The sequence below is a fragment of the Aspergillus novofumigatus genome (genome assembly GCF_002847465.1).
Source record: "Aspergillus novofumigatus IBT 16806 chromosome Unknown P174scaffold_4, whole genome shotgun sequence".
NCBI classification, from domain to species: domain Eukaryota; kingdom Fungi; phylum Ascomycota; class Eurotiomycetes; order Eurotiales; family Aspergillaceae; genus Aspergillus; species Aspergillus novofumigatus.
In genome coordinates, this window is record NW_020194277.1 from 846,314 (window position 1) to 855,965 (window position 9,652).

Here is a 9,652-nt window from a genome sequence, read left to right on the forward strand (position 1 = left end):
TTTTGTTATGTAATTCTACTTCAAATTATCATCCATAAGACAAACTGGCTAGTTAAATTTCCGCAGTTACAACTGTTATTTCTCTAACTGTCAAATACTCTTCAATAATCCTCTCCTTTCTTCACATACATCCATGACTTAAGTAAACCTACTCAATTTAGAACAGCCTTGAGTATTTTGTTCTGGTCAGGCCGGAGGTAGAGATCAAGAGCTACGGCTTCGGGGATATATATATTCACCCTGCATAAAAACCCCCACCTTCTGTGATAGATATGTATTCAATACATGACATGCAAAAGCCGGCAGCCACCCACCACCTGTACATAACTCGGTCTTGACATCTTGGGGCGGATGTGACGGTGTAAAAGACCGGGATACACGAGCTCATGTTGGAAAACAGGCCAGCCATGAAAGCAGAGGCACATTGGGCTCGCATCCAGATCCAGGACATGCTTAGAAATTTTCCTGTTATCAAGACACAAGCCGTTGCATGTCGAAGCTCCATTCATCGTGCGTTCATGACTACTTATATATGCTAACTATACTGTAGTGACATAGTATCTACTGTCCAGGCTGGCTGCGTGGAAGGGAAATCCCATGGGATATCCCTAGCCAACTGGTTGGGACGGGGCTCCTAATCCTGTAGTAAATATAGGATGGCAAAATTTATACGGGATTCGGATTCCTATATGAATTAGGGATTCCCATTTATTTAACAGATAGCCTATAGCGGTGGGATTCCCATAGGATAATATTAGAATAGGAAGGGAAATCCTCTGGGATTCCGAAATTTGATTTATAAAGGTAGGGCTTCGGGGTATATTCCCTGTAAATTCAGGTTTTGGTGTCCTTTGCGATTTCCCTTCCATCACTAGACACATTAGGGAATTCCCATGGCCTTCCCTTCCCAACAGTTAGCCTAATAGTGTTCACGAGTCCCAGTTTCAGCCACATGGATTTCGGGGCAGCTATAGGGTAGCTTTTTAGAGTCAAGTTTGCTATTTCCTCTTACCAGTACGCACTATCTACTAATGGGGTAAGTTGAGGTCCTATCTCTTCAGGAATTTACGTATAATGATAGTAAATAGTAATTTCTCATCCAGATGAGGTTATTAACGCATGATAGAACAACTGCAAGCAATATCAAATTACTGGAAGGAAAGTAGACACTGCACTATACCGCAGCCCAAGCTGTATCCAAAACCAAGCATGGGGGAGGCATGGAAGATCACCAGACACTGTTGCGATCCAGGGTGATTACTATTGTCATATCTCAGGCTCGCCCTCAGCGGAATCGGACGGCCCCATGAGTCCCGGACGCCGGCAATTCCTAGAGCAGGATTCTGAGCAGCCTGGAAAGGATGGGTTGTGGCATTGGCTGATCGGGAGACGGAGACTGCTGCGGTTGTGGTGTTGGTTGTGGTGTCGGCTGTGGGGTGGGTGTGGCGGACGGGGTTTCTGATTCAGTCAGATAACAAGTACATCGCCAGACGAGGTGAATAGTGGCTGCGGGAAAGCAACATACCAGCGACACCGACGCAGACGTAGTAATCTGGCAATAGAGATTGGCATGAAGTCGGCTTCACAGCGGGGTTCCACGAGTAGAATTGGTCCACAGATATTCCATATTGATTTGCAATCGCCCAGCAGTTGTCACCTGACATCACCTTGTGATACTTATTGCCTGCGGAGAACAGGCTTGTCAGAGCAGTCCGCAGAAAGACATCATTGCTGGGCTCAATTCGCACTCACAGTTTGCTGGAGTACCTGACAGCACCGGCCCAGGGGGGTTCGTGGGCGTAGCCACTGGGGGTTCCTCTTCCTGAACGCCGATGCACACGTAGTAGTCGGGGTATAGGGCCTCGCAAGAGTGGCCAACCGACCTTGTTCATCATTGTCAACAGGGATTATCGCCTGAGTGGTCGAACGGACTTACGGGTTCCAGCGGTAGAAGTCGTAGATCGAAAAGTTACCGAAATCGTTTATGATGGACCAGCAACTGTCCCCCGTTTTAACTTTGTAGAAAGCATTGCAGTTGGCAGCCAAGCCGCCCTGCGTCGGAGAGGGTAGATCGGCAGCCTCAACTACAGTTGCCATGTCCATACGACTCGCTTCTTCGGCAGAATCGGCCGACCGCACCGTCAAATCTGATGCAGCAACACAGTAGGAATGGCCACTCTGAAGGCGACAGCTCTCCTTGAGAGAAGGGTTCTTAAACTTGCCGTCAGAATCGTGAACTGGCACATGTGTGGTCCAGCACTTACCCAGTTCACCAGCTCTTCCCTTGAAATGTCGAAGTAACCCTCTAGGTCAGCACACTGGTCATTCTTTGCAACATTATTAACCCAATAGCCGCAATTTTTCGCAACGCTTGGGTGGGTTGGGCCAGTCGGAGAGACGCTAGAGGGCCATCTCTTGACGACAGCCGAGTTGGCTGCACCTAGGAGAAGAATTTGAGCAATGAGTATCAAAGTAAGTCCCATATTGAGCCAGAGTTGTTGATTGTGTTGTGAAGACAGAGATCGTTCAGAATCTCGAGAGAATTTATACCTTTCAAGCTCACATTCTCTGCTGAAGCGAAGCTGCATTGCTCACGGTCGATGGAACCTCACAATGCACGAACCCTTCGTGACACCGCATAGTAAGCACACACTGGGGACATTGTATGCGTCGAGACCAGAAAAGGGTCTAGACTCGCATTTCAGACTACTCTGAGTACTGCAATGCGTTCCGCTTGTTCATTGTTTGTCGTCTTCGGTGAAGTTGCGCAACGTGGGAGCTCCGCCTTCCGTGGGCTTAATTTCCCAGAGAGGTTCACCATCGTCATCAAATTCGGCCCACTGGAAAAAAGTGCAACCTTTCTTCCCTGGTTCATATCCCGCATAGCACATCCACATATATCTACCCTTGTTCTCACGTTTGCGTTGCACACATCGCAGAATTGCGTGTGTGCCACAACGGCACCGCGGAATGTTACGCGGGTGGAGAGAATCCCGATACCATCGATAGGTGATATTGATACGCCGGTTACCTGACAAGGGATGTGGTGAAACAGTCTGCGCGGGTACAATAGCATGTTTCCATTCTTCCTGCATCTCGGCATGCATCACAAGGAGAGAATTGTGTGGAAGGTGTATGGAGATTTGACCCTGTGCATCAGCGCGACCATCGATCCCTTTCGATGTGGTTTTCCCTCTGGGCGGAGAATCCGCCGTCGACCCCATGGCTGACACCTCACTATCGTTCTCTACATCGTCATCGCTCGCCACAATGCGTCGCACCCGGAACTCTCTTTCCACGCCTAAGCTCAGGCTCCCAATAATAGCTCGCGGGCCAAGGTAAGTCAGCTCATCTGAGTGATAGCCGACACTTTCTGCTGGACCATCATAGCAGTTGACGAATGCGGCGTTAGGCACCCATTCCTTAGGCGACTGATACTTGAGCTTTTTCCCATCTGGGTAGAACGTTTGTATACGCTTCTGGACCTCGTCGTTCACTGCGCGCTGAACTTTGACAGATACGGCGCGCAAGTACGGCGTAAGCTGGCGCACATTCGAACGGTATCTGCCTCCATAGGTGTATTCCAATGTTTGTTGGCGAATTTCCTCAGGAGTAGCAACATACAAGCTGCTCGTGTGCGGGCTTTCAACTGTACGATCAAACAGCTGAAACCTGTACCTTGAAAAGTGCTTCGACTCATCCAGAAGTTCCAGTAGCAGCGCATCTGCTTCATCTGGGGCCAAGAAGTTGTGGATGATGGTACACGGAGTATGAGCAGCAACGTCTTCAGGAGAGAAAAGATGTAACGTCTTTCCTTTCCGGGTGAGTTGCCTTTTCGGTGGCAATCCTGCCTCGGTTGTGATATGTGAGGTCATAGACGTCTGGATCGCTGATACACCACCTGTTCTCTTTTTGACTGGTCTATATGCGCGTTGAGCAGTGATCACGGCAGACGCGTCTTCAACCGACCCGCCACTTGAAATGAGAATGTCCAGTAAAGCATCTTGTTCTATGTCTGGAAAGAGTGATAGGAGCATCGCCAACTTCATATCAGTGGAATCCTCATCAGGGGGCAGCGTCTGCTGCGTAGCCAACGGACTCAGCCGAGGCCGCTTTCTCGAGATGAAGCGATCCATTCGACAGCCATCTGATTTCAGAATGAGCCCAAAGATTATGTCCTGGTACTGTAGAAGGCGAAGATGATGAAGCCACAAACATGACTAATTCGTATAACGGCACGTGATTACTTCCGATATGACCAATCAGAATGCTTTTTCGAACAGCATCTAATTATTTGCCATTTATAGAGTTCTCTAGCAAGCTCGATATACACTATCACATTTGCATGCCTTAACTCCAGTTACCGTTACCCAAGTAGACCTGACCAGATCTATGATAGTCTTCCAGGCTTTTACCCCGCCGCAGACCATCGTATAACTCCACAAGTGCCGACAATGCCACTTTTGTCCAGCCAGGATAATCTTCTTTTGTTGGTTTTGAGTCACGGCGATGTACATCAGGAAAGTTCTCCTCTATGACCTTGACCGGGCAACTGGAGTAGTCCGCATCCTTCTCCACCATGGACGACATATCCACGGTCGTTGTGAGATGCGACAGCACTCCATCATCTATCATCAGGCACATCCGCAATCGGACAGGGAGTTCTATCGCGGGCAACGCTAGAGCTACTTTCCAATCATGAAAGGCTTCCCGGACAGTCTCCTCGTCGACTCCGTGGTATTCCTCCTGAGAGTTGAACACCTTAGAGGCGTATGTTGTTTCAAGTAGACGGATCTGTTCCGGGCTTCCTGGTAGACATCTCGACAGGGCTTTCTGGATTTCTTCGTTGAGCGCTCGAAGGAATATCGGTATCAGCCGTTGTGAGGCTGGCGCATATGTAGTGCGATAGACGATGGGACCCCAGGTGAGGGTGAGGAAATCGCGTTCGGGGCCAGGAGGAAGGGATCGGAGTCCGGGCTCTGACCCGAGGCGATAGACCTCTTTCTGGAGAAACATATTGGCAGGAGAGTGCCAATGCTCAGGTTCTGTCATTTTCGAAGCTAGCCACTGGATGTATCAATGCTTGTAGATTAGCATTCTCAAATGGTGGCCAGTATTCATCGATCAGTCAGTATGTGACTGAAGTGAAGCTTCTGCCGACTCTCGGTCATTGTCGTCAGAGTGACATCGACGAGGAGGACGAACAGTGCGCGACAACAGACGGACAGTCATTTGAAGCAAACATTTGTTTATTGGCGTAGATTAAACGATAACTTCTGTCCTGAAGCCGTTTTTGCAGCTGGTGACTAAAACATCAAGCAATGACGATGGTGGGATCTGCCTTGTTCCTCACTAAATTAGTTTCCCATCAGACCTCGGTTCTTCGCATGCGATTCTCCCCGCAATCTTCAACTTCATCCCTTCAGTATTCTGCTGCAATCATAATGATACCCTCATGACCAGTCCTTTCTTCGGTTTATTTTGATTCTTCTTTTCAAATACTATACCCTTCATTTTCCACTATGCTTCATTTCCGCACCGAGGGCTACAACGGCTGTGCGGTCAAGTACTCCCCGTTCTTCGACAACCGGTTGGCCGTCGCCGCGTCGGCCAATTTTGGGCTGGTAGGAAATGGCCGGCTGTTCATTCTAGAGCTGACGCCGAATGGCATCGTACCTGCCAAATGGTGTGTCTCATTGTTGACTTATTCGCAACCGGAACCTATATTGACAAAGCCACCAGGTTTACTACACAGGATTCTCTATACGACCTCGCCTGGTCCGAAATCCACGAGAATCAAGTCCTCACAGCCTCCGGCGATGGCAGCATTAAGCTCTTCGACTGCAATTTGGAAGACTACCCCATCCAGAACTGGAAAGAACATAATCGCGAGGTCTTCAGTGTCCACTGGAATCTCGTAGCCAAGGATACATTCTGCTCAAGCAGTTGGGACGGCACCGTCCGCGTCTGGTCGCCGCATCGGCCGCATTCTCTATTCACCCTCCCCACACATAGCTGCACCTACTCGGCGGCATTTTCGCCTCATTCTCCCGATATACTCTCCTGCGTCACCTCCGACTCATACGTCCGCATCTTCGATCTTCGCACGCCCGCCTCCGCATCTAACCACCTCACCCTCCAGATCCCCATCCATGCCGCACCGGCATCGCCCATTCCCGGTAAAGCCGGTGTTCCTCCTGCCGCATGCGCTCCAGCCGAAGCTCTCACCCATGATTGGAACAAATACCGACCGTCCATCTTAGCGACCGCAGGGGTCGACCGCACCATCCGGACCTTCGACATCCGTGCCCCACAGCAGGGGCCTCAGGCGGTGATGACGGGACACGAATACGCGGTCCGGAAAGTGGCCTGGTCGCCACACCTTTCCAATATATTACTCAGCGGTAGCTACGATATGACCTGTCGCGCATGGAGCGATCAGACCACTGCAGGACCTATGGGGGATGCCGACCCCATGCGTGGCGGTCCTGGCGGCCCGGTAATGGGCATGGAGCTGGGGCGTATGAATCGGCATACCGAGTTTGTCACAGGTGTTGATTGGTGTCTTTTTGGCAGTGAAGGATGGTGCGCGAGCGTAGGGTGGGATGAGAGCCTGTATGTATGGGATGTGCGAGCGGTGATGGGATAAAGATGCTGTGATCTGTCGTTTCTTCCCTTCTACCTCTCCTGTATTGGGTTATTTAGATTACCACAAGATACCATTATGACATGCCTGCGGGACAGCATTCCCACCTTCCCAAAGAGATTACACGAATATGTAAACGTCCTGTGTCAACAAAATATCTCTGGCATTTTGTTTCCATCAAGTCAAGCCATGAGTTCTATCTGATAATGTAATGATCGAGATACATGATATGCAAGACGTTCTATTTCAAGACATGACTCGCCAAATATCGTCAAAGCTGCTGTTTGCAGTCCAAGCTCAAGCCACTTCCACAATCATCATCACGTTATAGCCATAATCTATCCATTTTTGGGTACGAGGCCCGGGTATAGGTGGTAAAGCCGAGAGTCGCATCCTGGAAATATGCGCATGCTGCTCAGCGATGTTCGGCAACGAGCCGCAAGAGCGGACGGAAGGGTTGAGAAAGTGAAGGGATGTGAGAAAGATGACCAGCTTATTTACTAGCCAGTCTCGCCTCCACTTTCCTTCTCTCGGCCTCCTTAGCAGCAGCAATCTCTTCCCGACTAGCGTCAAAGGCCACATGCACCTGGTTGAACGGGTTCTCCTCGCTCTTGTCAAACTCCTTCTTGCAGAGCTCCACGCGCTGATTCCTCCGCAACCCGGGGTTCTCCTTTTCGATCTCCGGCAACCGGCGCGCCTCATACGCCGCATACGCCGCTTTGTACCGGCGCTCCGGGTGACGGTCGACCTTCGACGATTCCTTGCCGGTCAGGGACAACGCATCCAGTGCATTATCGATACCCGAGGCGTTGAGCGCAGCGCCCTTGCGGCTGGCGGGCTCCTCGTCCAGCTGTGACAGATCCAGACCGCGAGTCTTCTTCTGTGCTTGCTTGGCGCCGGCGCCCTTGGGCTTGGAGGGTTGCGAGGCTTCTTCGGCGGCGAGGAGGGCCTCTCGCTCGGCCTTCTTGCGAGCGGCTTCGGCTTTCTTGGCTTCGGCGTCTTCCCTATATTTTTTGTAGATAACGGTTAGCAAGCCGATACTTATCCATCACCTGTGATCAATAGACACGTCACACGCGATGTCGCTCACTTCTTCGAGTTGGCCTTTGCGCCCTTCTGCCACTCCTTCTCCTCCTCGGCGGCTCGCTTGGCGTCTTCGGCTGCCTTCTTGTTTGCGGCGGCTTCGGCTTTCTGTATGCATATCGTGGATCGTCAGTCTCAAGACTCCTTAACCTGGTATAGAGAAAACATGCTCGTGGCGATGGCAGAAAAAAGGCGGGGGCGGGGTTGGGTTGAGAGACATACACGAGCCTGTCCGGCTGCTTTCTTGGAGTTTTCTCCGCCGGCTTTCTTTCCTCCCATTTTGAGCGCTAATTATAAATCGAGTGTGAAAGGCTTTCTGAGGGAAGTGCAGGCAGAGGGAAAGAGTTGCACTGGACTAGAGTTGTTGTGATGGCGAGTCATCCTATGGATACTTTGCGGTTCCGACGGATGGCGGTGACTCGATGACTAAGCAGTCTATAGGGCTCAGTTAAGTTAACAAAGTGTACATAGGTCACTTGAGCTGTTCTGAAAGCTCATATGAGCCTTACCCCCAACACGTGACTGCCAAGCCAATTACTCAGCAGCTTAATCTCGCGCGACCTATTTAATACTTTACATTAACGTAATCGGTAAGCGAGCGGATCACGCAACCGAGCGGATCACCAAACCATAGAATTTGGCCGCGGCCGAAATTGGAGGCTATTTTGAACCCCTAAAACATGATCATATTACTAAATCTAGTTATTCTTGCGCTGCGGACATTGCAATCGCTTATGGCCTAGAATATGGCAGTCACTGCAGCGTGGGGGTGCCCGTTGAGGGCGTTGTTCTGCATCTACTGCCTGCTCTGAAGTAATAGATGGGATAGCTTCAGCAGCCTGATTCCTGCGCTGAATGAACTCCTGCCCTTCCTGGATAGAGAATCCCTCTGCGGCTTCTATCTGCCTCCTAGATCGCTTCCGATTTTGGACCTGCTTCTCATGTGCAGCATGTAGATCATGATTTTCCTTTGCAAGAAGGATGGCATTATTCATTGCCATCTCACACCCCTTGATAAGCTGATCTAGCGCAGCCTTAGTAGGGGTAGGAGGGCTGTATATACACTCCCTGAGTAGCTTCTTAAGCGTACTTTCCTGCTTCTTCAACTGCTTAAGATTATAAGGGGTTTTTGGGGCGGAATCTGTTGATCAGCTGCCTGGTGGTGTAGGGGTTCTAAGCTAGATATTAAGCTGACTGAGCACTCGATCTGGATTCAGTGGTATTAATCCAGTTGCTGAGAAGCCGCTTTTGATATTATCTGATGAAAAGATTGCTGTACGGGCCTGCGGATAGGTCTCAAGGAAGTCAAGCTTGTCAATATGGTTGAAACCGACTCGCGTCTTCTCCTCAATTAAGCGACCATACGCGCGCTTTAGAGGAGAGAAACAGCCAACATCTAGAGGCTGAAGAAGATGTGATGAATGTGCAGGCATACAGAGTGGAATAATATTATTCTCACTGCAGATATGATCAAATTAAGGTGTTAGATAGCTTCCATGGCCATCAAGAATCAAGAGTCGATATCTACCAGCCATTCAACTAGTAGTAGTAGGAATAAAGACTTTTTGAAGCCACCATAATCCAATCTGATTAGTTGTCCATCCATTCTCACTGACCTCAATCCGCTAGTCTGCTGGTAAGGCTTGATCTTGATACCAGCCCTCAATATGGACCTTTCCTTTGAAGATAATGCATGGCGGAAGCACCCATCCAGTAGAGTTAATATACTCTATAGATGTAACCCATTCACGGTTCCCTGGCTGGATAAGAAATAGCTGACTAAGCATCTCAGCTCTTGTAACTACCTTAGCAGTAGCTACTAAGCCCATTACGAAGCCAGTTTCATCAAAGTTGTAGATATCTTCAGGTGCAATCCCATACTGCATTATTGTGATCTGGACATAATTGAACCATTCCTGGATG

The 9,652-nt window shown here is 49.8% G+C and overlaps 6 protein-coding genes across 6 annotated transcripts; 1 reads left to right on the forward strand and 5 right to left on the reverse strand.

Annotated features, from left to right (window-relative positions):
- Window positions 1-135: 135 nt before the first annotated feature.
- P174DRAFT_161185 (uncharacterized protein) lies at window positions 136-630 on the reverse strand. Its single transcript, XM_024821204.1, has one exon. It carries the CDS (start codon window positions 503-505, stop codon window positions 236-238), a length of 270 nt encoding a protein of 89 aa, XP_024682380.1. The 5' UTR covers window positions 506-630; the 3' UTR covers window positions 136-235.
- A 518-nt stretch (window positions 631-1,148) lies between these two features.
- P174DRAFT_370185 (LysM domain protein) lies at window positions 1,149-2,483 on the reverse strand (the record flags this gene model as incomplete). The annotated part of the gene is made up of 5 exons (XM_024822322.1): window positions 1,149-1,458; window positions 1,522-1,684; window positions 1,753-1,883; window positions 1,937-2,211; window positions 2,265-2,483. 5 exons carry the CDS (start codon window positions 2,481-2,483, stop codon window positions 1,149-1,151), a joined length of 1,098 nt encoding a protein of 365 aa, XP_024682381.1.
- A 255-nt stretch (window positions 2,484-2,738) lies between these two features.
- Window positions 2,739-4,136, reverse strand: P174DRAFT_459930 (putative CUE domain protein; the record flags this gene model as incomplete). The annotated part of the gene is made up of 1 exon (XM_024829823.1): window positions 2,739-4,136. One exon carries the CDS (start codon window positions 4,134-4,136, stop codon window positions 2,739-2,741), a length of 1,398 nt encoding a protein of 465 aa, XP_024682382.1.
- Window positions 4,137-4,296: 160 nt separating this feature from the next.
- Window positions 4,297-5,294, reverse strand: P174DRAFT_441036 (uncharacterized protein). Its single transcript, XM_024827206.1, has one exon. The coding sequence runs from the start codon at window positions 5,050-5,052 to the stop codon at window positions 4,351-4,353; it is 702 nt and encodes a 233-aa protein (XP_024682383.1). The 5' UTR covers window positions 5,053-5,294; the 3' UTR covers window positions 4,297-4,350.
- Window positions 5,295-5,412: 118 nt separating this feature from the next.
- pex7 (putative peroxisome biosynthesis protein (Peroxine-7)) lies at window positions 5,413-6,740 on the forward strand. The gene is made up of 2 exons (XM_024831848.1): window positions 5,413-5,686; window positions 5,743-6,740. The coding sequence occupies exons 1-2, from the start codon at window positions 5,523-5,525 to the stop codon at window positions 6,647-6,649; spliced, it is 1,071 nt and encodes a 356-aa protein (XP_024682384.1). The 5' UTR covers window positions 5,413-5,522; the 3' UTR covers window positions 6,650-6,740.
- A 51-nt stretch (window positions 6,741-6,791) lies between these two features.
- On the reverse strand, window positions 6,792-8,178 carry P174DRAFT_405960 (DUF1014 domain protein). The gene is made up of 3 exons (XM_024824090.1): window positions 7,952-8,178; window positions 7,737-7,837; window positions 6,792-7,650 (listed from the first exon to the last, which is right to left on the reverse strand). Exons 1-3 carry the CDS (start codon window positions 8,006-8,008, stop codon window positions 7,140-7,142), a joined length of 669 nt encoding a protein of 222 aa, XP_024682385.1. The 5' UTR covers window positions 8,009-8,178; the 3' UTR covers window positions 6,792-7,139.
- Between the last annotated feature and the right edge of the window lie 1,474 nt (window positions 8,179-9,652).

Coding starts and splice junctions, on each gene's coding strand:
- P174DRAFT_161185 (XM_024821204.1), bottom strand. CDS start 505: ATGGAGCTTCGACATGCAACGGCTTGTGTCTTGATAACAGGAAAATTT.
- P174DRAFT_441036 (XM_024827206.1), bottom strand. CDS start 5,052: ATGACAGAACCTGAGCATTGGCACTCTCCTGCCAATATGTTTCTCCAG.
- pex7 (XM_024831848.1), top strand. CDS start 5,523: ATGCTTCATTTCCGCACCGAGGGCTACAACGGCTGTGCGGTCAAGTAC. Junction 5,687..5,742: donor GGCATCGTACCTGCCAAATG/GTGTGTCTCATT, acceptor CAAAGCCACCAG/GTTTACTACACAGGATTCTC.
- P174DRAFT_405960 (XM_024824090.1), bottom strand. CDS start 8,008: ATGGGAGGAAAGAAAGCCGGCGGAGAAAACTCCAAGAAAGCAGCCGGA. Junction 7,838..7,951: donor AAGCAGCCGGACAGGCTCGT/GTATGTCTCTCA, acceptor ATATGCATACAG/AAAGCCGAAGCCGCCGCAAA. Junction 7,651..7,736: donor GCAAAGGCCAACTCGAAGAA/GTGAGCGACATC, acceptor CAAAAAATATAG/GGAAGACGCCGAAGCCAAGA.